The sequence below is a fragment of the Ahaetulla prasina genome, chromosome 17 (genome assembly GCF_028640845.1).
Source record: "Ahaetulla prasina isolate Xishuangbanna chromosome 17, ASM2864084v1, whole genome shotgun sequence".
Classification (NCBI taxonomy): domain Eukaryota; kingdom Metazoa; phylum Chordata; class Lepidosauria; order Squamata; family Colubridae; genus Ahaetulla; species Ahaetulla prasina.
In genome coordinates, this window is record NC_080555.1 from 260,639 (window position 1) to 286,395 (window position 25,757).

Below are 25,757 nucleotides of genomic sequence, written 5' to 3' on the forward strand. Positions count from 1 at the left end.
CTACCCTCAAAACGACGCTATAGAGCACTGCACACCAGAACAACTAGACACAAGAACAGTTTTTTCCCGAAGGCCATCACTCTGCTAAACAAATAATTCCCTCAACACTGTCAGACTATTTACTGAATCTGCACTACTATTAATCGTCTCATAGTTCCCATCACCAATCTCTTTCCATTTATGACTGTATGACTATAACTTGTTGCTGGCAATCCTTATGATTTATATTGATATATTGACCATCAATTGTGTTGTAAATGTTGTACCTTGATGAAGGTATCTTTTATTTTATGTACACTAGAGCATATGCACCAAGACAAATTCCTTGTGTGTCCAATCATACTTGGCCAATAAAAATTCTATTCTATTCTATTCATTTGCTCGTGTATTGTTGTGGTTGAAACCAAAATGTTGGAGTAGCCATCAAGGGCTGTCCTTTGGGAGGCAGCCAGGCGAGCTCAAGCCCCACCCTTCTTGGGGTGTGTGTGTGAGTCCCTCCTGCCTCCCCCACCAGGACTGACCCTCTTCTTCGGTGCTTCCCCTTCCACAGAACCCCCCCATCCCCCCCCCTGCAAGAGGACCCACACAGGAAGGTTTCATGGCGTCTTTTAATGGGTAACAGCAGGCAAATGGCCCCGTCCGGAAGCCCTTCAACACAAACAAAAATGCCTGGGAAACAGGGAGGAAAGCTGCTTTTCAATCATGACAGCCCCTGATCGCCACCTGCCGGACAGGTTGCTCCTCCAGCCTTAAGAACTGGCACTACAGGGACCCCCTGTGCCAGCACGTGGGAGCCCGGGAGAGGCTGGTGTGGGCTGGTGTGGAGATGCCTCGTGGGGTGTCGAAACCCATGAAATAAACAAAGGGGGCTGAAGCTGATTCCCTGGGATATAAGAAGCAATGATAAAAATGTTCTTATTCTGACTGGTCTCAAGGAAATAAAGAGTTCTGGAGGGTTGCTTGATTTGGTCTACCTGGAAGGGCTGGTGCCATGATAAGCTTTCATCAGGCCCTTTGCTTGCCCCATTTAAGTATCTTGGGGGAGCGGGAAAAGCAGGATCTTCTTGGGTCACAGCAGCAGCAGCAGAGTAGCAGTCACCAGGAGTCCTCTGACCAGGAGAGAGCCCAGCGACCAGGGTCCTAAGGTGGGAAAGGGAAGGGGGGCAGTGGTGAAATCCATTTTTTTTACTATTGGTTCTGTGGGCGTGGCTTGGTGGGCGTGGCGGGGAAAGGATACTGCAAAATCCCCATTCCCTCCCCACTCCTGGGGGAAGGATATTGCAAAATCCCCATTTCCTCCCCACTCCTGGGGGAAGGATATTGCAAAATCTCCATTCCTACCCCACTCTGGGACCAGCCAGAGGTGGTATTTGCCAGTTCTCTGAATTACTCAAAATTTCCGCTACCGGTTCTCCAGAACCTGTCAGAACCTGCTGGATTTCACCTCTGGAAGTGGGTGGGGTCATTAATACCTGAGCAGCCCATCCAAAGGAAGGCCACAGCCTTCCACAGTCACAGGAGTGGGGGAGGCTGATCTGAGCCATGGAGCCATGGTGAGGGGAGCCAGAAGTGGGGGCTTCCCAAAGTGGAGGGGGGGCAGGTTCTGCCACTAAGTTGGACAGCCAAGTCCATAGCCTGGTGGCAAAAGGGCTGAGATCCACACAAATCCCTGAATATTTGCACTAATCTGAAAAAACGCATTAACTTCATAACCCCTGCCCTGGACTGGCAAGGCAGAGTCGGGCACCTCCATCACACGTGTGGACAGGAAAGCCCGTTGTACCCGATTGGTAGCAGACCATTTCAGTACCCAGAGCCTCTGTGCTACGTTAGCTGGTCTTCCTTTTGCTTGGGGCCATAGGGCAGGGCAGCCTGCAGTCAGGAGACACCCTCCCCCAGTTCCCTGGCCTTGCCCATCATCCTTTCCCAGTGTGGCCGATGGGAACTGTGACGCAACCTATCCAGAAGTTTCCAGGGAAGATTAGCTTTGGCTCTTGTTTCCTAGTTGTTGCTGGGACTTTGCAGTCACTCCTCCCCCTGCCCACTTTGTATTTTAGATTCCAAAGTTTCCCACTTGATCCAGACGGGCTTCTCCCTGCCCCCCACCCCCGCCCTAAGCGGCTCTCCTTTCTCCAGTCCCATCCTCCTTGTGTCCCACCCCTCATTACAGCGTGGCAGGGTTAGCCAAATAATGACTTAAAGAACTTCAAAAAGAATTGCTGAATACCCAGTAATGAAACCAATGAATAATGCAAAGGACACCGAAAACGAAGAGGGAACATTTGCTTCTGCAAACTTCAGAAGTGCAACTATTCTAAAACATAGCTGACAAATCTGCTTAGATCTCAAAAATGGTAATTGGGCAGGCTGCCTTATTTGTAGTATTCTTTACAGGGCTTGGACCTTGTGAGTGCCAGAGGGGCAAAGGGGCCACAGAGCTTCCTTGGGATCTCCTTTATGCTCTTGCAGAGCCAAGGGCCAACCTGGCCACAGCCACACCTAGTTTGGATGATGCCCCCCAAAATAAGGATCTGCCGAAGTGCCAAGACTTTGCCGAGGGCCCCGTTCAGTGGCGCTTGCAGACTGCAAGATTTGGGCTTCTCCATAAAACAAGAACCAAGGGCTGAATCTTTATCCCAGCCTCAAGTGGGAAAGCATTTCTAACAGCCAAGGGAGGGGACCTGCAGGGCAGTGGTGAAATGTAAAATTTGTTACTACCAGTTCTGTGGGTGTGGCTTGGTGGCCGGGGGAGCGTGTGGATAATGTGACTTGGTGGGCATGACCAACTTTTTTTTTTTACTTTTAAAAGCATTTTTTTTTTTGCCTTTAAAAGAAAAAAAAAGCCTCTGACGATCAGGCAACTCAGCTGGGATCATCAGAGGAGCCTTTTAAAAGCATTTTTTTCTACAACCTCTTCACCTTTTACCTGGACTTGCGGTGTTGGGAATGCAAGAATGCTGGAGGACGAAGCTGAAGGTGCTCTGGGCAGTGGGGGACTGGGCCGTGCAGGTGTAGGCCCTTTTCTGGTTGGTGGGCACAAGCTGAGTGAGCCAGGCCTCCTTGCTCAGGGTGGTGCCGGCCTCTGTGTCCTTCCAGGCGTAGGTCACCCTGTGGCTGGACCCCATCCCTGCTTCACACTGCAGATAAATGTAGCAGGAATCATTCTCCAAGGAGGAGATCCTCTCCGTGATGTCTGGCAGGAGAGACGGGAGGGGTACAATTCAGAGGGAGCAGCAGCAGGAGAGAAGACCTGGGATTCTGAAGCAGGAAGGGGCCCTTGAGGCCATCCAGCCTAACCCCCTGAATCTTTCCAGGGAAGCAGAATCATCCTTCCTTCAAACGCAGAATAGTTTTCCAGCTGTGCTGCAAAACGAATCGGCTTTTGGCCCAGATTTGCGGGCATTAGGTCACACACCAACTTCTGCCTCTCTTGCACAAACTCACAAGAAGTGACTGAGGAACTGAAAGTTCCACAGAAGAAAACAATTGAGCAGAGAAACTGCTGCTCGAAGCACTAACCCGGGTGAAGGTTTAGCTGGAGAGATCCCCCCCCCCCGGTCAAGCCAAAATGCCTGAAAATCGGACCAACCAAAGGCTTGTCTTTAAAAACATCCCCTAAAATTTAGCTCAACCGAAAGTAGTGTGACAGCCCCTCCCAGCCTCATATCTCTGTTTCATGTATAACAGTCAAAAAATGGGCTGGATTTCAATGTAGATCTCAAAGGGATTTGATTTCCTGGAGATTTAGTTTGTCCCTTATGCCAAAGTTTCCAGCTATGAGTCCTGCCTTCTCCTACTTTCTGTGACCTAGAAAAACACGCCACCATCTCCACTTCCTCCTCTTCCTCAGGGCAGCCTGAAAGGAGGGACCCTCGCTGCAATTGCTACTCATCTACGATGCAGGGAGATTCTACCCGATTGCTACTCATCTATGATTGCAGGGAGATTCTACGCAATTGCTACTCATCTACAATGCAGGGAGATTCTATGCAATTGCTACTCATCTACGATTGCAGGGAGATTCTACACAACTGCTACTCATCTACAATGCAGGGAGATTCTACACAACTGCTACTCATCTACAATGCAGGGAGATTCTACGCGACTGCTACTCATCTACAATGCAGGGAGATTCTACGCGACTGCTACTCATCTATGATGCAGGGAGATTCTACACAACTGCTACTCATCTACAATGCAGGGAGATTCTACGCGACTGCTATTCATCTACAATGCAGGGAGATTCTACGCGACTGCTACTCATCTATGATGCAGGGAGATTCTACACAACTGCTACTCATCTACAATGCAGGGAGATTCTACACAACTGCTACTCATCTACAATGCAGGGAGATTCTACGCGACTGCTACTCATCTATGATGCAGGGAGATTCCTTACTGAATATGGCCACCAGGAAGCTGCTGAGCACTTTTGGGGAGGGGGAGGTGAAGCTGGTGGAGATTTCGTAGGTGCCCCCGTCGTCCAGGCTGAGGTTGGCAATTCTGAAGGCCATCTCGTCTTTCTGGAAGGCCACCCGGTTAGCGTAATTGATGTTTAGAACACTGATGTCTTTGGAATCCATCCAGATGGCGATGGCTATTTCCCTGGAGGAGTCCCTCAGGAGGAGGTTGTTGACACTCTGGCCCTTGGGAATGGTCACGGGCAACGTGACAGCACCCCCCACACGAACCGACTTCAAGGGGGGGTCAGGTGCGGAGGCTGCTTCTGGTACACAAGGGAGAGAGGAGCAAATTCTGACACACACACACACACCACACCCAGGAAAGCCTCCTTGGAGACCCATTGGGGGACAGGAGGAGACAGGAGGGCCAGCCAACCAGGAGACCCGCTGATGTCCTTTTGTGGGGGGACAATTTGCACAAACAAATACTGCCACAACAGCTGTAAAACACCAGCCAGTTCCTTCTCTCCCAACTCCTTAGCCAGTTCCTTCAAGTCTACACCTGCTTTTCCCCTTCCCAGCTGTGCTCAGTGCCCCCCTCCCAAATATTGCATTACACTTCCTGTCCTCCTGCTACTGGTCAGGGAACAGCGCCCTCTGCTGCTCAGCACCACAAACTGCCATGCCTTGGTCCCCTTGCATTTCTCTGGCCTTCTGTGCAAGCTGCCAGTGTGGTCCTCGACCTGTTTGGCCCCTGGTGCCAAGGGACGTTGGCAGGGGTAAAATGCTCCCGGTTCAGACCGGATCGACCGATCCGGTACAGATTGCGTCGGCTGGTTAGGAGAACCGGTAGCAAAAATCCCTGCCCCCACCACCCGCCCATGCCCACCCAATCGCCCGCTTGCCCGCTTGCCCGCTTGCCACTTCTTTCTGGCTCACTTGCTTTTCCCGCCCAAATAGTAGGAATAGGTTGTAAAAAATGCTTTTAAAAGTTTAAAAAGGGACTCTGATGATCACAGCTGAGCCACGCAATCATCAAAGCCTTTTTTTAACCTTTTAAAAGCATTTTTTACAACCTATTCGGCCAATCATCAGCTTTTTTTTACTTTTAAAAGCATTTTTACAACCTATTCGGCTGAATAGGTTGTAAAAAAATGCTTTTAAAAGGTAAAAAAACGCTCTGATGGTTGCGGGGCTCAGCTGGGAAAAGTGCCCATGGAGGAAGAACCCCAGCTGTGACATCGGTTGTCCCAGCCATCCCCAGCAGAAGAGGCACCTCTCTGGGCCCTTCCTGTGGCTCACCTGCCCAGCAGAACAGCAGGAACGCCAGGAGGACACAGGAGTCCATGTTGGCCCTTCGGTGACAAATCTGCAAACTGAGTCACAAGGAAAAGGGCGTCTCCTCTTCCTTTCCCTTCCTCCCCCGCCCCAGAAGGAACTTCTTTGTTTCTGGGGGTGGTCTGGAGAGCAAGTCACATGCCCCAGCTCTGTTTATGGAGCAGGGAAGGAAGCTTCAGCTGGAGGAGAAGCCCCACTACTTGACAAATTAAATATGCCTTTGGCATGTTGAGAAAAGCAGCTGCAGCAGGAGCCAAAAATGTGCCTCTGCCCCTGGGCCCTGGGGCTCCAAACGCGGGAAGGGCCCTTTGGCTTGGCTTCGCTATCACTGTTGCTGCTGCTGGAGCTGCCGCAATTTTTAAAAAAATTGTTTTAAATGCTTTATAATTTTAGAATTGTAAGCTGCCCAGAGTTGGGTGGCTAGAGAAATAGAATAAACAAACAAACAATGCCTGGGCTGAATTCTGGCATGTGAATTTAACAAACAAATAATTCCCAGGGTCCAACTGGAGGGCTTCAAATCTCCCCAGAACCAAGAAGAAAAACGTGTCCCCCACCTCCAGTGAAGCTTAACTTCTGGAAAAAGTGTGCAGTTGATACAGTTGGTGCAGTTGGTACAGTTGGTGCAATTATCTCCTGGAAACCCTGACCAGATCCAGTGGCACTCGTTCCAGGGTCAACGTGGCACAACCTGTAGCCTGGGGGCTTGGTGGTTCTCCAGGTCAGGACAGAGAAGGAGATGTTCCTCGTTTTATTTAAGTAAGCATCTAGATAACACAATGGCTCCTCTGAGCGTGGATGTTGCCTGGCTGGTATTTCAGGCTCTGGTTGGCAGAGTGTCTTCTGATGGGAGATGGGGAAGAGAGGCAGCCTCGGTGGGGCCATGGTGGCTCAGGCTGTAAGATAGCCTGTTATTAAACACAGCAGCCTGCAATTACTGCAGGCTCGAATCCCACCAGGCCCAAGGTTGACTCAGCCTTCCATCCTTTATAAGGTAGGTAAAATGAGGACCCAGATTGTTGGGGGGGGGCAATAAGTTGACTTTGTAAATATACAAATAGAATGAGACTATTGCCTTACACACTGTAAGCCGCCCTGAGTCTTCGGAGAAGGGCGGGATATAAATGTAAATAAAAAAAAAGTGGGCGCCAACTTTCCTTCCTGGCGATCGTTGACGGAAGCCCCCGGTAAACTTCGACCGGCCTTGGCCGCTTTTTCGGAATCTCAGCCCACGAGCGAAGGCTGCTTTGCTAGGGATTTACATTTACTGTTTGCTATGCTATAAATCTGCTGTTTACGGCAACTATGATTTAAGGGGTGTATGAGTGTGGGTGAGTCCACAACGGAGCACACCGGGTAGTGGCGGAAACTGGCCATAAATAAGGCCGCGGGAGGACGTGGACAAGCAGGTGCTGTCTGGAGCCTTGAGCCGAGAGACTCCGGCACTGGCCGAGCGACCTGCCCAAATCGAGGTTCCTGACAGCAGTTCAGAAGCTGGGGGTGCGGGGGGGGGCAGGGAAGCTGAGCGCGTCGGGGACCGAAGCCCCGCGGGAAGCGCAAGTCTTGAAGTGCGAGTTGAAACGGGAAGCGCAAGGCTCCCTCAGCTACGTTCATTCAAGCCGGGTCCGGCTGCACCGAGTCTGGGCTGGCAGGCGGACCGGACCACCCCAGCCAAGTCGAGAAAGGACGCCCTCCGGTGGTGGCGAAGCCTTGTCCAGATTGCAAAGGGGGCGCGCGGGGGGCTGCCCAGTGTGGGCGCAGGGCAGGACTGCGCTCTCGGGGGGGGGGGCGAGCACGTTCTCCATCGCTTCTGGAGTGAAGGAGCCGAGACCGAAGCTGGGCAGCTCGCAGGGAGTCGAAGGGCGCCTCTTCTCTGGAAGGAAGCGGCTTGCGTGGGCCGCTAGCTGGGACCACCGGTGGCGTCCCGCCTTTGCCGGCCTTGCTGGCGGACAGAGTCCTTCCTGGCCGCAGCCCACCTGGCCCTACCTCGGCCGAGACCGTGTCTCGCGTGGGAGGAGACGAAGAGAGCGGGGAAAGGCCCCTCCGATTCCAGCTGGAGATCGGTGAGATGGGACCGTTTTCGGACTGGGAGCAGCCGAGACGCTTCTCCAAATGCTGTTTTTTTGGCCGTTGTGCGTGTGAGTGGGTCTCTGTGGGACGCTTTCCCGCTGAGAAAAAGCGGAGCTCTGCGTGGCGAGATTGTTCTCCAGAGACCCACCGAGCTTCCATTCCCACAACCTGCTGCGTTGCACTCGAGGACTTATGTTGAATAAAATTAGGCAGCAGACACCGGACAGTAATACTGGGAAGGAGTCCTCCCGCCCCAACTTCAGCAATGTTTGTGCCCTGCTTTGAGATTACGGATAAACTGATTTAATTACATCACTATCCATTAATAAAACAACGTCTCCGAGACATTGGAAAATCTGACTTTTAAACTTGTCTTTATTTAGTAATTTTGTTCTAAACAGACAAAAAAAAAAAAAAAACAGCTCCCTTTCACCCGCCAATAAAATTGGACTTTTAGTGCAAAAAGTCGTCTTCAGTGGATAAAAACCTTCATATTTATGAAGTACAGTACATAATTAATAGGCACAAAATAAACATTTTTAAAAAATGGAAATCAGATTAACATGAAATTTGAACTCAGTCATCAAAACGTCTGTCCTTATTGGGGTGTGTGCGTGTGTGTGGGTGTTTTGTGTTGTGTGTAACAAATTCCAGAGACTCATGTTGATTCAGCCACACAAAGCTAAACCTAAGAGAGTCTGGTAGCATAAAAGGGCTGGATAAGTGACCACTGGTCATAGGTTACGGCCAGCTTGGACTCTGACCGTGAAACCTTTCCTTTGCTCCATGTTTATTTGCTTCCCACACCCTCTCAGCAAAGTTTGCAACCCCATCTGGTTTTGTTTGTGGACATCTGGCCTGAGACACAACAGGACACCAGCTGGGCTGCCTTCCTGGGTGCTTCTTCCTCTTTCTGAGAGCTCAAAGTGACTCTTTTGTGAAAACCCCCAGCTTGTCTTGTTACTCAGGGTCATACTGTAAATGGCCCACAGGATGTTGCACACAATGCGTAATGGAGAGGTATATTGTGCCACCCCGGGTTTTGTATTGCATCATTTTGTTGTTCCTAAATTAGAAAGTTCCCTCTCTCGTTTTCCTGACTGTGTGCCCGAACCCCCAAATATCTGGAAGAAACATGGGGAACCCCTCCTCTATTCTGTCTTTTCTTCTGCGCAGCATCTCTGTTTCCAAAAACCAAAAATGTTCTTTCTTTATTTGAAGCCTGCAAATCTGGTGGGACCAACTTCACACAAGGCCTTTCCCTTCCTCCTATGGGAAGCTGGGAGGACACCTAACCCTGAAACATCCTTGGTTTAGAAGGAAGGAAGGAAGGAAGGAAGGAAGGAAGGAAGGAAGGAAGGAAGGAAGGAAGGAAGGAAGGAAGGAAGGAAGGAAGGAAGGAAGGAGAATTAACTCAACCTCCTTCTCCCTCTCCCAAAACTTGACGGCCTGATCTCCATTAGACCCAAATGGATTTTATTGGCAAATGCTGATCCAGCTGGTCTCTCCAAATTTTCAGGTCTTTGCATTCAACTTGCATTTGCCTATGGATGCAATGGGGCTCAAAAGAAAACTGACCAAAGGATTCTGTGAAATTGAGGGGGAGGGCTAGCAATTAATTTCCTACCTTAAATTCATGTGCAAGCCAGGAATGGGGATCTTAGGTCAACGCACATTTCAAGCTACCTCTGAAGTGCTATCTGTTAGGCATATGCCCAGGGTGCAAACTTAAAAAAGGAAAAGAAAAAATGAAGAAAGGAGGGAAGGAAGGAGGGAGGGAGGGAGGAAGAGGGAGGAAAGAAAGGAAGAAGTGGAAAGGAAGGAAGGAGCAGAAAGGAGGGAGGGAAGGGAGGAAGGGAGGAAGGAAGTCTCAGGAGCTGCTAAAAATTTAAAGCTGGGGGAGAAAGGGATGAGGACTCTGATTAACTTCCTTTTTGGTGCTGACAGTATTGTGTCTGCTCTTTAACTTGTTTTTGACAAAGTGCAACGTCACTCCTTCACTCCTTTCTTCTTCGCTTTCTTTTTGTTTGTTTTTTACGAGTACCAACATATAGATCATTTATATAAATAAACATATATAAATATCATAATAGACATTTGTGTCCCAAGAGGAAGCTACGCTCTCCCTCTTCCTCGATGTGCAAAACACCAGTTTGGACTCTTCTGTTCCCAGCAGAAACCAGCCAGGCCAGGCCAGCTTGACTGTGGGGCAGAGCCAGCAGGGTCGACCCACCTGCCTCCCAGCCCGATCGATCCCATTGTCAGTGACTGCTGCAGACCAGAGGTTTCCAAGCATCGCCTCGCTCCTCTGGCTCCGAGACCTTTGGAGGACCCCAATAGGCTCAACTGCAAAGGCAGGCAGGCAGGCTGGGGGCGGGGGGCAAAATTTCAGAGTGACCCTGATGGAAGTGGGCATCCAACTGCCAACAGTATGTGCTGAAAGTGACTCCTTCTCTCCCGAGTGGATTTTTTCTGGCCCAGTTTGGGGAGCTGGCAGATTCCCCCTTGATCAGGCATTTTGCAAACAGGCTTCGAAGTCCACGAAACATTTCATGCCATAGTTTCCGTTCTACATTTACTGTAGCTTTACTCTACCTTTTGAAAGAAAATACTTGGGTTGGGTTTGGCTGGATGAAAGTGACAAGGATGGAGTGCTATGTTAGCCTGAGGAAAAGGCACCACCAGCTGATTTTGAACTAACTCAGAATGAAGTGGGTTTCCCCAGCGGACAGCCTCCTCCTCCTCCTCCTCCTCCTCCTCCTCTTCCTCCTCCTCCTCCGTCTTCCTGGTCTTATTTTTCCTTCCTGCTGCTCTCGGAGGGCCCACTTGCTCTGGGCTGCTGCCTTGCCTTCATTCTCCTTCTTGGGCTTAAAAAGTGCAGCATTTTGATGATTTACAGTAATAACACAAAAACTGCAGCTGTGATCACACGGTGTGTGTGTGTGTGTGCGTGTGTGTGTGTGTGCAGAGACCAGGACCCTGACAGTTCCTCCTCAAGGCTCCAGCCAGCTGCGGCTTGGGGATCCCAAGCTTTTGGAGGTTCAGATGCAGGATCCCATGACCCAACGTGGCCGGAGCAGAGCAGTGTCCACGGAAGCCTCCCTCGAGTAACCACGGCCACTCTCAGGCCTGTCTCCCTGGTGGTGCATTCAGCTGCCCTTGTCAGCCCGGCCTCCGCCACTCCGCCTGTTCTTCGAAAAGGGGCAAAATAGAAGCATGGGGAGGGGGGAAGGAAGAGTCCCTTTTGCTGGGGGCTCTTCTGTGGGGAATAAAAGCAAGGCTGCCTTCTCTTTGGGGGAGCCTCTGCCCCCTCTGCAGCTGAAGAGGCTGTCAGGAGAGTAGGGGGCATCCCGGCCGGGGAGGGAGGGAGGCTGCGATGGATGCCTAGACGCTACGAGAGACCAGTTCCCCCCAGGAAGATTCAAACATTGCTGATCCGCACACTCAGTGGGGTGCTTTCCCGCTCGGCTTTCTCCCGGAAGGATTCCTCCAGCTTCAGTTTCTCGGGGTCACTGAATCGCGCTGTTTCGTGGAGGCAGCACGGAGGGGCCACCTTGATCACTTGCTCAAACATGCTGAAGTCGGCCACATACTTCCCGCTGGCCGAGAGAGAAATGACCGGAGTAAACTCATAGCCCCACAGGATCTCCTCGGGGAGGTAAGAAGTACGGACCTGGCAGGTGGCACTGGTGGACTCGACGGTGCCACTGAGGATGACCACCAGCTCAAAGTCACCTTCTCCTGTGCGCAGGGTCAGGTCCCGGAAGGGGCTGCGTTCATTCACCACGTGGTAGAAGGTGAGGGGCAAGATGAGGAAGGGGCTGTCGGAAGATGTATCCACTTGGAAATCCACATTGACTTGGTTCAGCCGGACGTTCTCCCCTTCCTTGGTCAGGTAGGTCTGAAGGAGTTTCCCCGTGACCTGGCAGCCTATCAGGAGGCTCTTCCGCATGTTGGCCACCCGGATCATCAGGCAGGTCCTGCCGTCGTGCTGAGCCACCACAGCATTCTGGCTGAACTTGATGGTCTCCGCCCTCTTTTTGGGCCGAGCAATCTTGGCCAGGAAGGTGCCGGTGATGAAGATTTCCATGATGGTGGTGAGGACCAGCTGGCTGATGAGCAGGACGATGGCCAGCGGGCATTCCTCGCTGATGTAGCGGAAGCCGTAGCCGATAGTGGTCTGGGACTCCAGAGAGAAGAGAAAGGCCCCGGTTAGTGTGTGGACCTGCATGACACATGGCGTGTGGTTGGCTGGAGGGTCGAACTCCAGCAGGTCCCCGTGCAGCAAGGCCACCAGGTACCAGACGACCCCGAAGAGGAACCAGGTGCCGGCAAAGGAGGCCGAGAAGAGGACCAGCTTGTAGCGCCACTGCATGTCGATGAAGGTTGTCCAGAGGTCCTTCAGGTACAGGAAGCGCTTATCCGCGATGTGTTCCATGCGCACATTACTTCGCCCGTCTTTGGTCATGACCCGCCTTTTCCGCAGCGCCGGGCCAATCAGAGGGTGGCTGTCGGTTTGGGTGGTCTGGCTGTAGTACACCTTGGTGGCCGAGGTCATCTGGGTAGAGGAGAGAGCAAGGGGAAAGAGGGCAGGTAAGGGGGCGCTCACAACAGAGGGACACGGGGGGGGGGCAATCACATCTGCATTCGGGATGAACCACAAAAGAGCAGTAAATCTACACAACATCTGTCCTGGGGTGGCAGGGGGAGCATGAAATGGCACTCCTGGCCAACCCTTGATGGACATTGCCTCGCAGATGACCCCCACCCTGTCAAAGACCTTGGAGTTTTTACATCTAACGATTTAAGTTCCAAAGCCCACTGCAACTACATAGCTAAGAAGGCTCTAAGAGTTGTCAACTTAATTTTACGTAGCTTCTTTTCAAAAAACACCATGCTACTGACCAGAGCATATAAAACATTTGTTAGGCCAATTCTTGATTACTGCTCTCCTGTCTGGAACCCTTACCATATATCTGACATCAACACAGTTGAGCGTGTCCAAAGGTATTTTACGAGAAGAATTCTCCATTCCTCTGAAACTAATAAAATACCTTATTCCACCAGACTTGATATCTTGGGTCTAGAAAACTTGGAACTTCGTCGCCTTCGACTGGATCTGGGTTTAGCATATAAAATCATCCGTTGTAATGTCCTTCCTGTCAATGACTTTTTTAGTTTCAATAACAATATCACAAGAGCTACAAACAGATTCAAACTCAATGTCAACTGTTCCAGTTTAGATTGCAGAAAACACGATTTCTGTAACAGAATTGTATATACTTGGAATGCATTACCTGACTCTGTGGTTTCTTCTCATAACCCCAAAGGTTTCACTCAAAAACTGTCCACGGTTGACCTCACCACTTTCCTAAGAGGACTCTAAAGGGGCGTGCATAAGAGCACAAACGTGCCTACCGTTCCTGTCCTACTGTTTCTTTCCCTATGTATATACACGTTTTTAGTACCTCATTTCTCCTCATATATACGTTCATATATTTATAACCTTTTATGTAACGCTTGTATATATTGTTATGACAAATAAATAAATAAATAAAATAAATAAATAAATAAATAAACCCACCCACCATTCTTCTACAATTCTACAGTCTTCTGACTTCCTTGAGGGGTTCTTGACCCCCTTTCTATCATCCCACAGCCCCCTGGCTCACAGTCACGTGGATTCCTAGCCCTTTCACTTTATTCTGCACACTGTTTGCGCTCCTGGGTTAATTGCTGTTTGTTAGCCTGTGTGTCGTCCGTTGGCTGCTGAAGGAAACAGGATGAGATCGATCCTGGACCAGATCCAGGCCTGCCTTAGGTTCCCTAGGCGGAGACGCTGGTGTGGACGAGCCCTGATTCAATCTCAGGATCAAATGGCCACATTAAAAGGAATCGGGCAGAGCTGAAAAGTAGGGAAAAGGAGAGAGAGAGAGAGAAAGACAAAAAGAAAGAAAGAAAGAAAGAAAGAAAGAAAGAAAGAAAGAAAGAAAGGAGGGAGGGAGGGAGGGAGGGTGGGTGGGTGGAAGGAAGGAAGGAAGGAAGGAGAGGGAGCAAAGAAGGGAGGAGGGAAGGAAGGAAGGAGAGGGAGCAAAGAAGGGAGGGAGGGGGGAAGGAAGGAAGGAGAGGGAGCAAAGAAGGGAGGGAAGGAAGGAAAGAAGGAAGGAAGGAGAGGGAGCAAGGGAGGAGGGAGGGAGCAAAGAACGGAGGGAGAGAAGGAAGGAAGGGAGGGAGGGAGGGAGGGAGGGAGGAAGGAAGGAAGGAAGGAAAGAAAGATTCTTATAGGGAAGGTCTTTTTATCCGAAATGCAGTGGGGTGTTACTTCCCAGCTAGGGAGGTTACTTGGGTGCACGTTAAACCAGGACTAAGGAAGAGCTGGTGTCCAAGGGACCTCCCTCCCTGCCTTTTTTTTTTTAATTTCTTTTTGTCACAACAGTATATACAAACAATTGTCATAGATAAAACAACGTATCTTGAAGAAATATATATATATATATGTGTGTGTGTGTGTATGTAAAAAAATATGCAATAACTATATTAATTTGATATAATGAAGAGAACAATAGGACAGGAATGGTAGGCACTTTTGTGCTCTTATGCACGCCCCTTGGAGGCCTTGCTCTAAGGCCTCCTGCCTTGTGGTCAAGCAAGGCCGATGAACCCTCTTCCTTCTCTGCTGGCTGAGATGCCCAGGCTGCAGCCCTCCTCCTTCCTTCCCTGCATGTGAAGCCCAATGAATTGTGTGTGTGGGGGACATGACAAGGAGGCCAAGTCTCTCCCTCTCCCTCCCTCCTCCCCCCACTCTCTCTCTCTCTCTCTCTCTCTCTCTCTCTCTCTCGCGCGCACACACACACACACACACACAGTATGATGCCCATTGAGTGATTGTCCATTCTTCAAGCTCTCCCCTCCCCTCCCCTTTTAAACCTGTTCCCAGCAAAGAGAAAACATCCTTCCGGTGTTTTGAAAGAGTCTTTGAGCAACCAGTGAATGAATTTCCATCCCAGGGACCCTCATCCCAGCTTTCCACGTTTCCACGTGAGGCAAGTGGCATGGACCCCAATGTGCCTCTGCCCTTCCTGCAGCCACGACCCAGAGACCCCCTGCCCCTTGGCCAGAGCGGGGGTGGGGGCTTCAGCAGCTATTTGGTGCCTTGTGCTGCCCCACTTCTGAAAGCGAAGATATAGCTGTCCGCTCAGCAGGGAAGCCCCCAAATGGAGGGTCAGCTGTTCCAAGAGGCCAGCTGGCCAGAGACGATGCCCGGGGCCAGAGACCTTCCCTCGCCCTTGGCACCCCAAGCCTGCCTTTGGGCCAAGGGGAACCTGCAGCAAGCCAGCTTCCTTTCATCGCTCCCCCTCTTGGCTTCCCTTGCCAGCCATGGCTGTCTCCTTCCCCGTCGAGTCTCCTTCCTCTGCTTGGTGGCACCCGCGGGTCCCTTCTCAAACTCTCAGGCAGAGGAGAGAACAGAAGGAGAAACAATCAAGAAAATTCTGGACTGTGCAGAGATGGATAAATTAACAAAAGAAAGAAAGGAAAAGGAAGAGACAGAATATTATCAAATATGGACCAAATGGTACGAGTGGTTGGAGAACAGGAAAACTGAATATAAAAAAAAAAGATGGAGAAGAGACAATAACAAATGTGTCAAATATTGTAAATAAATGAAACTAGATGTAAAGGGACGATAAAGACAAAGATAGTAAAAAAGAAGGGAAAAAGGAAGTGTATAAAGCAGAAAGCTGAAGGAAAGAAACCGTCAGTAAAAAGAAAACACAGATTATGTATTTATGTTATATATGTCTGTGTTGTGTTGTGTCGTTGTAATAAAACCAATAAAAACTTTAAAAAAACACACTCTTGGGCAGAGAGGGAGGCAGCCAGGTTTGTTAGAAGCAGATTCCCTTCAGGGTCTCCAGTGGGACAAAGGCGAAAGCCCCCATGGGCGCTTCAGTCACCCGTTGCTCAGGGAGCCCTGCTCGGTAGAGTCAGCTCTGCCATGTGGGAATGAAGCTGGTTCTGGGTTCAAGTGAAAAGGAGGGCTATTGTGGCAAAGCCTGGAAGTTTTGCCAGCCCAGAAAGACGTGTCACCCAGGTACACAACTATGTGCGTTGTGGGGATGTAGCCAAATTCTCTGCTTGACAGAAGGGCGCTTGGCAAACTGCAATTGTGGTTCCAGGATGAAGCCTGGCTTCAAGGAGGTTTCCTCATGCTAAACATTGCATAAGGCAAGACAATCCGCGGTGCATCTGGAGTCACAGCTTCAATCTGTGGACATGGCAGCTTCCGTGGTCTTCCTCTACCCCCCCCCCAGTGCCCCCCTCTCTTGAGTCCTAATCTCCCAGGCTTCCCAGAAGGACTCAGTGGGCATCTGAGCCTTTACAGAGGGTGCTATTTGCCAGATGCCATGAAGCAGCACCTGTTGAAATGCTGCCTTTCTTTGCTGCCCAAAATAAGCTCCTTCTCACTCTCTTCCCCTGCTGCCCATCTAGCCCCCAAATGGCCCAAAGCGGTCCCTCAAAAGCAGTGATGGAATTCAAATTTTTTTACTACCGGTTCTGTGGGTGTGGTGTGGTTTGATGGGCCTGGCTTGGTGGGCATGGCAAGGGAAGGATACTGCAAAATCCCCATTCCCTCCCCACTTCTGGGGGAAGGATTTTGCAAAATCTCCATTCCCACCCCACTCTGGGGCCACCCAGAGATGGTATTTGCTGGTTCTCCGAACTCCTCAAAATTTCCACTACCGGTTCTCCAGAACCTGTCAGAACCTGCTGGATTTTACCCCTGCTCAAAAGGCCCCAGAAGTGGCTGCTGTTAACATCTCGGCGGCATTAAACATTAACTCCGTGTGCCTCGACCTGCATTCATTATGCAGGGGACGAGGTTGGCACAGTATGTAAAAGTTTACAGCCTGTTTTACAAGAAGAACATAATATATAACTATTTTCCCTCTGGAAAACCTGGCCAGGACTTATCTCCCGGAGATTTTCTTTCTGCCTGGGATTCTGGCTGCCCCAGATCTGGGTTGCAAAATGAAGGGTGTCTTTGGAGCAGCCGGGATTGTCAGAGAGATGGATTGAGAAGGGGAACTAAGAGGCGGTGCCAGGCCTCCCTCCCTGCTGAACCAGGGAATGGTTCAGCTTCTGCAGAAATGGAGAGTTCCTTGGCCCCCTTCTTAACACTTCAGGCAGTTTCCTCCCCACCCCCCAATCTGGTTGCCTCTGGGGAACAGGAGGCCCATTGGCCACTCCTGCTGAAAGGGGCACTCAGAAATGCCTTAGTAAGGCCACACTTGGAATATTGCATTCATTCATTCTTAATAATTTGGAATAAAATTAAAAAACAACACTATACGAATATACCATCTTGGATGTCCCCCAATGAAACACTAACACATCCAAATTTAATAGATTGAACTAAAATAATTAGGTACAGGGATATATCAAATGAATTGGGAAAATTAAAAACAAAACAAGAATTGGAACAGGATTTGAATAGGGAAGTCGAATGGTGGACGTACTTCCAAATTAGATCAAAATATACAGAAGATACAAAGACTAATCAGATACAATTGGAGCAAAATGAATTGGATAAAATAATATACGGGAAGGACCAAAAATTAATTAGTAAAACATACAATTTCCTGTTACGGTATAAAATGGAAGAGGAAATAGTGAAAGATACTATGATTAAATGGCAAGAAACTTTAATCATACAATAGAACTAGAGAAGTGGGAAAAGATGTGGAAAACAAACATGAAATTGACAGTACCGACAGCATACAAGGAAAACCAGATGAAAATGTTTCACAGATGGCATCTTCCGCCAGCTAGAATAGCAAAGATGTTCCCTAGTAACTCACCAAAGGGTTGGAAATGTAAGACTAACTATGGAACATATTACCATCTCTGGTGGACCTGTCCGGTGGCAAAACAATTCTGGGCTAAAATCAAAAAGTGGTTAGAAGAGGTAATACAGGAATCAATAAAGGGAGAGCCAGAACAATTATTATTAGGGATCCCAACAGAAAACTATACAAACGATACACAATACTTAATACTACACATATTAAGAGCAGCATGTACAGCTTATGCGCAAAATTGGAAGAAGGAGAACCCACCAACAGAAGATTTAATTAAGAAAATCCTAAAATGTGCAGAGATGGATAAACTCACAAAAGAAATCAAAGAAAAAGAGGATACAGAATATTATAAGGTTTGGTGTAGATGGTATGAATGGTTGGAAAATAGGAAAGATAAGAAAATTGAACAACAGGGTAAAATGTAGATGAAATAAAGGAAGTTAGATAATATAAAAGTAGAATAAGATAGAATAAAAATATGTATAAATAGTAAGAAAGGACCTCTTTGAATAGCTGATAAGAAACAGAGATATGTATAAAAATGTTGTATGTTTGTCTTGTGTTTTAATGTGTTCAAAATAAAAAACTTTTTTAAAAAAGGAATATTGCATTCAGTTTTGGTCGCCACGTTTTGTTTTTTTTTTGTTTACATTTATATCCCGCCCTTCTCTGAAGACTCAGGGCGGCTTACAGTGTGTAAGGCGTTGTAAAAAAAGATGTGGAGACTCTAGAAAGAGTGCAGAGAAGAGCAACAAAGATGATTAGGGGACTGGAGGCTAAAATATATGAAGAACAATTGCTGGAACTGGGTATCTCTAGTTTAATGAAAAGAAGGACTAAGGGAGACAGGATAGCAGTGTTCCAATATCTCAGGGGTTGCCACAAAGAAGAGGGAGTCAAGCTATTCTCCAAAGCACCTGAGGGCAGGACAAGAAGCAATGGGTGGAAACTGTTCAAGGAGAGAAGCAACCTAGAACTAAGGAGAAATTTCCTGACAGTTAGAACAATTAATCAGTGGAGCAACTTGCCTGCAGAAATTGTGAATGCTCCAACACTGGAAATTTTAAAGAAAATGTTGGATAACCATTTCTCTGAAGTGATTTCCTGCCTGGGCAGGGGTTGGACTAGAAGACCTCCAAGGTCCCTTCCGACTCTATTGTTATTATTATTATTATTAAATTTGTGCTTTCTGAAGGCTGGGGCCCCAACGCTGCAGCTCCTTCCTCGCCTTCAGCAAACGTGGTTAAACTGTAAACTGGGGTGGCTTTAAAGGCTCACGCTGCACAATGTTTCTCCCTCCAGGGCAGCTGGGTGGCACTCAGAACAAGCGGCGGCTTGTTAAAACTTGTGTTTGGGCTTCGAGGGCTCTGGCCAGGGCAGAGGACACCCTCCCCCCAGAGCTGAAGTGGGGCAAGGCCAGCTGGCGTCCCTTGATCTCTTAGTCAAGGCTGGGCTGGACCATGTTCTGGAGAGGACTTGTGTCCGAATGGCTCACCCTTTGCTTCCACTCAGCCATTCTCGCAGCCATGTTTGCCTTGTGGAACTTTGGCAGCCCGGGATCACCAGTCCCATCATGCTCAGCTGCCTGGGAGGGGAGGGAAACATGGGCCGAGGCTCCCCACTGGACCTCTGCAGGCTGCAGATATTGGAAACCGCCAAGCTCAGTTGCCCAGGATCCGGCCAGGCTTGTGGGGAGGGGGAGGGGGGGGAGTGAAAGCATTTGACTGTTTGGTAAGAAGAGCAGGCAAGACAGAAGCCCCATTGTCTGCCCCCCAGGAGAAGGCCTGAATGAAGCTTCCAAGAGACAAAAAGCGCTTTGAGAAGGCCAGCTCGTTAGTATGCGAGGGGGAGCCACGGCCTTCTCTCGCTTGGCTCCCCTTCCCTCCTCTCCTGGCCACCCCAATGGGCAGGAATCCTGCCACCGGAGCTCCTTGGGCCGTGTTCATGGCACCCCCCTGGGATTCACCTGTTCTGACCCCCAGTTCATTGCCAGCACAGGGGGCACAGCCAGGCCCTTGCCGCCTGCGTCTCTCTGCTTGCCAAGTGTGATGGGAGGGGGGCTTAGGTTCCTTCCCCCCCGCAGGAGGGCCAGGAAGAGCCAAGCTTGCAACCTTTCTCTCTTTCTCTTCAGCTCAGCTCCAGACTCCACTGGGCATCTCTGCTGCTCTCTTAGAGTTGGGGCCAACTGAGCCACGAGATCATTTCTACAATGCTTCCACAATGTTTAAATGATCTTAGCTTTCCCTAAAGTCAGGTAGGAAATCCCTCCCCCCAAAAAAACCCCTAACCCCCCCCCAATAGCTTCACCTCATTTTTGTAGGAAAGAAAACACTCCCCAAAATTTACACTCAGATATACGAAACCCAGACACTCCTGGTCTTGGCATCCCTGCTGTGTCCACCCTAGCAAAGCGAAATGAAATCATGAAGTTACAGGTAACTGTCTTGAGGCCACAAAAATTTATCCGAGGAAAAGACTCAACCTGGCCTCAGGGCTCAACCTGGCCTCAGAATGCTGACAGGGAAAGAGGGAGAAATTTCAGGAGAGGTATTGGGGGGTGGGGGGATGAGACCCTTTCCGGGAATGTGAAGTTTTGTTTTGAGAAGAGAAGTGCAGGCATTTAAGAAAGATTTGCAGGGCAGTGAGTGAGCGAGTCTCTGATTGTGGCCCACCTGGAGGGTTTCTAGCTGGACAGGGCAGGGCAGGAGGGTCACGGCATCGCTTAGGAAGGAGAGGGGAACGAAAAGACCTTCCAACTTCAGAGGGTTGCCTGACCATCTCTGCCTACCCACATCCTCTCTCTCCTGCCTTCTTTCACGGTCTCTTTCTCCCTCCAAGCACCACACGCTCCCATTTTCTTCAGCAGACCCCTCATCCCCCAAACCCAGACCTGGAGTTCAGCCCCAAAATGTCTCCTCTTGGCACCTATGGAGGTTGTTTGATCTCCTGCTTTTGAGAAAGCCCAGCAGTGTGGGGAACACCCCTCTCCCCATCTATCTCCAGACCGAGAACCCGAAGGGGCAGTGAGCTTCCCTTCCAGGTTTCCCACCTGGAACACCCCACATCCATGCATGTATGTTCTCCTCCGGGTCCATGCAACCGTCTCCCTCAGGGAGCGGGATCTGAGACCCTGGGAGGAGTGGACTTGCCGAAAGAAGCAGAGAAAGGCGAGTCGAGGCAGGCAGAGGTTGCTACGACCGACCGTCAAGGCAGTTGAATTCTGTGCTCTTCTGCAGGTTGTCTCCATCCCCATCACCTGCGGAAACTCCAGAAGGGGCTCCTTAGCAAACCCCCCTCCTCTCGTCTACTGCATAACCCCATCAGATATGCCAGCAAGAGGGGCCTCCATGGGGGAGGGGGGCACTTTGAACCCCTCCAAGTCCTCCTGCCCAACTCCAAGGTGGGACTGCCTTACCTTGAGCTTGGCGAATGCTTGGACTGCAAACTGGGGGACCGTCACCTCGAGAGGACCTTTCGCTCAGAGCCCGCCTGGTCAGGAAGGCGTCCGCTCCACTGTTCTCCAAACTGCCCACAGGCGGGTCCTTCTCCTCACAGGGCCGGAGAGGCAGAGGCTGCAAAACTGGGCAGACCGTGCGGAAGAGCGGCGAGGCGCATCCACCATCAAATCAGCTTCGCCTGGCTCTGCACGGCTGAGCCTCCCCCATGGATTTTATGCCTCCTTCTTTTCCCCCTCTCTGCGGCTGACAAAAGTTTGCCCAACTTCAAGTGAATGAAAGGATTATTTTTTTTAAAGGAGGGGGCAGCTGAGGGAGGCGACTGACGTCCTTAGCCGGCCTATCAGACGAGAGCCTTGCCAGGAATTGTGGAGAATGGAGAAGCAGGAGGAGGAGGAGGAGGAGGAAAACAGGAGAGTGCAAAAGAAAGGAAAAAGGGACAGAAGGAGAAAGAAGGGAGAGAGGACTTGGCCAGGGACCAGAAGGGAGGGGAGGAGGGGCCCCCACTGGAGAAGCCAGGGGGTTAAAGTTTTAGTAGAAAGTTAATGAGCTGGAAACCAAGGCTCTGCATCCATGCTAAGGGTCACAAGGCAAGGCGGGCAGTGGCAGGGCAGTGGCCAGGCAGGGAAACAGGAGGAGGAAGGAGGCAGCAGGACAGCCAGAGAGACCCATGGGTTTTAAAAGCCACTCGCCTGCTGCCTGCAGGGGACGTTCATCTCTGTCCAGGCGTCTTGGCTGGGGATAACACGGGGCAGACAGCTGCCTCACCGGATGGGTGTATATATCTGTTTGGGGTGTGTGTGTGTACCCAGACACCTGTGCACTTTGGGGGCCACTGCCCTGACCGGAGGCTGCAGATCTCAGCACCTGGGAGGAGCCCTTCCAGGACCTCGGCAGGTTCCTGCGCCCTCTGCTTGTCAAGCAGGGAACTGCTGGGGTGAGAAGGCAAGGCAGGTCCTGAGCCTGACCTTTTCCGGAGTGGGCGTCTGTGTCTTCAGGTGCTCCATTTCTTTTTCTTGTTCTAGAAAATTAACGTCATGGTTCATTTGACCCCAGTTCCTTTCTTCTCAAGGCTATAGATCTTTCTTCAGGCAAAACCCTCCTCCTTTCAAAATTCTCTTGCTTCTAAGCTAAACCCACTTCATTTCCTTCTTGGTTTATCTTTGTTTTCAGATTATGCTGGTACCGTCGGGAAAAAATGCCAAGCGGGAAACAGGCCTGGTGGCTCTGCAGAGCAGAAGCTGAGCCGGGCCCCATTGAGCAGGAACCCTTTGAGTGGGTCTGTGACCCTGGGGACCACCAAGCCACTTCCACTAACGCACTAAGCAAAAAACTGAGCCAGAAGCTCGGCTTCATTAGTGGAGATGCATTTGGGGTGTTCTTGACGTGTTTCTTGTGTGATATATTTGCTGTTATCATTGATATCCCTTGCCAGCTTCTCCCACCGGTTCTGCCCATTTTGCAACTGGCTGCTAAGCAATTGGATCAGTATTTTCTCTGCCTCACAGATGCTGGCCTCATCCGTCTCCCTTCCTCCCTTGCTCTGCACAGCACCAGAGTCCCTTTGGGTGTTGGGGGAGAATCCAGAGTTTTCTCTGCCTTCGTCATAAGGAAACGTTTTAAGCAAAGGCAGCACACAGGATGCTGGGTGTGGCCATTGCACTGGGTCTCCTGAACACCTCTGTGGACAGGAACTGAATACTTCCAGACACTCTCCTTTAAATTGGGGTTTTGGGAAGCAAAGGGAGGGCAAAGTGTCATTCCTTTTTCCTGATTGCTTTCTCTACTTTCATCCATGGGATTTACCAGCGCTCTCCTACCCAAGCCTTAACCAGATCCAACTCTAACTACGCTTTTTCAGGATTAGCCCAGGCTGACTAGGAGCTGTAGGACAGTGCTGAGCTGGTGTCCACTTCAGCAAGGACCCTTAAGGGCCCTATCCCCCACAGATTGGGCAATGGGCCCTTGAACTTCCCAGCCTCCTCTTGGGAGATGCAAGATTTCAGCTAACGATCACTGGTTTGGGTCAAAAGTTGGTGTCACTTCCAATGCAGGTCAAGCCTCCTTCTTTGCTTTGTGAGGGTCCTGGAAGGAAGATTCTTCCCCTTCTCCCCCCAGATCTCCTGCCTGAGCAGGAGAGTGGGTGAGAGAAGGCTGCAGTCAGAAAGACCCAGGGGCTGAGGAACATCAGTTTCTGAGACACCTCTGGATACTTCTGGACCTCAGTAGCCTCCCTCCTCACTTTTTTTAAAAAACAAAACGCTAAAAAGCCACGGAAGGTGAATCAGCTGCCTCTTTTAAGAGATGCCTCTTTCTTGCCTTGCATGGCTGGCAGGAGGCTATGCCAGCTGCTGATTGTGTCAGTTGTAGTCCACCAGGGACCTCCGCTGGAAGCATGGGTCTGGAGGAGTACCTGAGGCCATCAATTGCCAGCAAGGACCCTGCTCCCCTCCGCTGACTGCTGGTCGAGGGATCTGTGCACCGCAGGTTTTCACGTGCATCCCCGTGCAATCCAGCATCCCAGCCGGAGGACGTCCAGAGCAGTTGCCTTGGTGACGGTAGGGAAGAAAGGGCGCCTGGGAAGGGGGTAGATGACACACATCGGGAGGGAGGGAGAGGAAGAGAGATTGGGCTCGGAGCTGAGCTAAATTTAGGAGGAAGCCGAGGTGGAGGAGGAGGAGCAGCAGGAGGAAGCGGGCCCGAGCGTCTGGGTCTGGGCTTCATCCCCCCGGCCAGGGATGTCCTGCGGGCGGCGGACGAGATGAGTGTGCGAGGTGGAGCCGCTGCAATCGCCCAGTCCGGAGCGCGGAGCCGTTTCAGCACCACCAGGTGAGGACAGCTCCAGCCCATTGCTGGCGCGGTCGGGGAGGGGGAGGCTGGGGTCTCTGGCGGCTCTGCCCGAGTGGTGGTGGTGGTGGGGGCTTGCGTGTCCGTCCTTCCAGTTCCGGGGGCTTCTGAGGTCCCCCGATTCGATGTAGCCTTCTTTTCAGGAATCGGGGCAGAGCTGAGTTCTGGCGTCCTTCATTGGAATAGCAACCAATTGGATAGGCCGTCTTTGGTCAAATTTGGGGGAGGGGGATTTGAATATAGATGCTCTCCCCCGTATTATTAATCTAAAACATGCGTTGGGCTTGTAAAACAGCCCTGTGGAGTAGGAAGGGGGGGGAGGAAATCAGCAGCTCTCTCTATAAACTTTATGAGGCATTCTTTTCCGTATGGATGTCAACACAATTATTACCCTTTGTCTTATTTCCTAATAAAAACATCCTTAGGCTAAATAAATGGCATTTCACACCAGCTCAGGAGATGCCCAGCCTCCGGAGCTAGAGAGAATTGGAGCCTGCTAGGAGGCTAGAGGCAGGCCTGGTTGCTTAGATTGCCTGCAGGCTTAGCTCAGCACCAGGGGTCATCCTGTGGGGCCTTGGCACAAGGGTTGAGTGTGTGGGACCCCTGTTGGCCAGTAGGACCCCCCACCCAGGGCCTGTGTCCTCCAGGGGGAGAACAAGGGGCCTCAGCTAACCTCTGCCATCTCTTCTATCTCATGAGGGAACGGATGGGACCAGTAGGGCAGAAAGGCCAGTGGGCTTGAAGTTGGGGGCCGTGCAGAGCAGCCAAACTGCCCCCCCACCTGCCATGAAAACACAATTCTGCCCCCTTTTTCTGATAGAACATGTGGCATGGAGCAGCGGTCACCAACTGGTGGTCCATGGACCACTGGTGGCTTGTGAGAAAATTTTGGTGGTCCCCAGGGAAATTATTTGCATTTTTTTATATTGCCCTAAATCAGGGGTCCTCAAACTGTGGCCCCTGGGCCGGATACGTGCAATGAACGTTTGTGTTGCTGCAGAGTCTCCCCCTTTGGGGTCTTTTTGTGTGGGTCAGAGGGGGGGCATAAATTCCAACTTGGAGTCTGCTTCAGCCTCCTGGTGTGGGGCTTTGGGCGAAGGCTGGAGGGAAGAGCTGGAGGGCCTTGTTCCAGTGGGACTGCATCATGGCCTGGAACTGCTGACCATCTCAGCCCACTGAGCCACCAGGCGCCGGTACCTGGCCTTGCACTCCCTCAGGTCTTCCCTCTGCTTGGAAGGCCTATGCTCCTAGTCCTCAGTGATGTGCTTCTGCTGAGCCTCCTTCTCGCTCAATCCAATTTGAACTGAGCCAGCTGTTTTGCCAACTCCTTCTCATGGTGGCTGCTTAGCTCCAGCAACTGCTTCCCATTGGGGCCCTAAAGAGCCCTGGCGGGTGGGCAGGCGAGGAGTAGCAAGTAGAGGCAGCCGGTCATTAGGCAGATCATATTAGTGGTCCATGGGATTTAAAATTATAAATTTAGTGGTCCCTGAGATCCGAAAGGTCGGTGACCCCTGGCATGGAGGCTGAGCAGGGAAGCCCATCACTCAGCAAATTTACACCTGCAGCTGCTGACTCACTCCGTGCCCTCGAGGGAGAAATAGGGTGATAAATAGGGCTTCATGAATGTTCTTCCCCACCTTGCCCAGTCCAGGAAAAATGGAAATGGCTCTCACTAGGGCAGAGAACAGGCCCTTGTTCCCACAGCAGCCAAGCAAATTCTCTTCTAAGGTCCCTGAACAAGAGGAGAATCTGGGAACATTTCGCAGGCTGCCTCCTCTCCTTCC

General features: G+C 50.7%; 2 protein-coding genes across 3 annotated transcripts; both read right to left on the bottom strand.

Annotated features, from left to right (window-relative positions):
- Positions 1-590: 590 nt before the first annotated feature.
- Positions 591-5,841, bottom strand: LOC131186775 (T-lymphocyte surface antigen Ly-9-like). Of its 2 annotated transcripts, none has more exons than XM_058160693.1 (4): positions 5,706-5,841; positions 4,400-4,726; positions 2,920-3,193; positions 591-1,140 (listed from the first exon to the last, which is right to left on the bottom strand). In XM_058160693.1, the coding sequence occupies exons 1-4, from the start codon at positions 5,749-5,751 to the stop codon at positions 750-752; spliced, it is 1,038 nt and encodes a 345-aa protein (XP_058016676.1). In that variant the 5' UTR covers positions 5,752-5,841; the 3' UTR covers positions 591-749. The 2 variants fall into 2 exon arrangements, with proteins under 2 accessions (XP_058016676.1, XP_058016677.1); XM_058160694.1 differs by having other exon boundaries at positions 936-1,140; positions 2,927-3,193.
- A 2,398-nt stretch (positions 5,842-8,239) lies between these two features.
- Positions 8,240-21,354, bottom strand: KCNJ10 (potassium inwardly rectifying channel subfamily J member 10). The gene is made up of 2 exons (XM_058160216.1): positions 21,087-21,354; positions 8,240-12,369 (listed from the first exon to the last, which is right to left on the bottom strand). Exon 2 carries the CDS (start codon positions 12,367-12,369, stop codon positions 11,233-11,235), a length of 1,137 nt encoding a protein of 378 aa, XP_058016199.1. The 5' UTR covers positions 21,087-21,354; the 3' UTR covers positions 8,240-11,232.
- Positions 21,355-25,757: the final 4,403 nt, after the last annotated feature.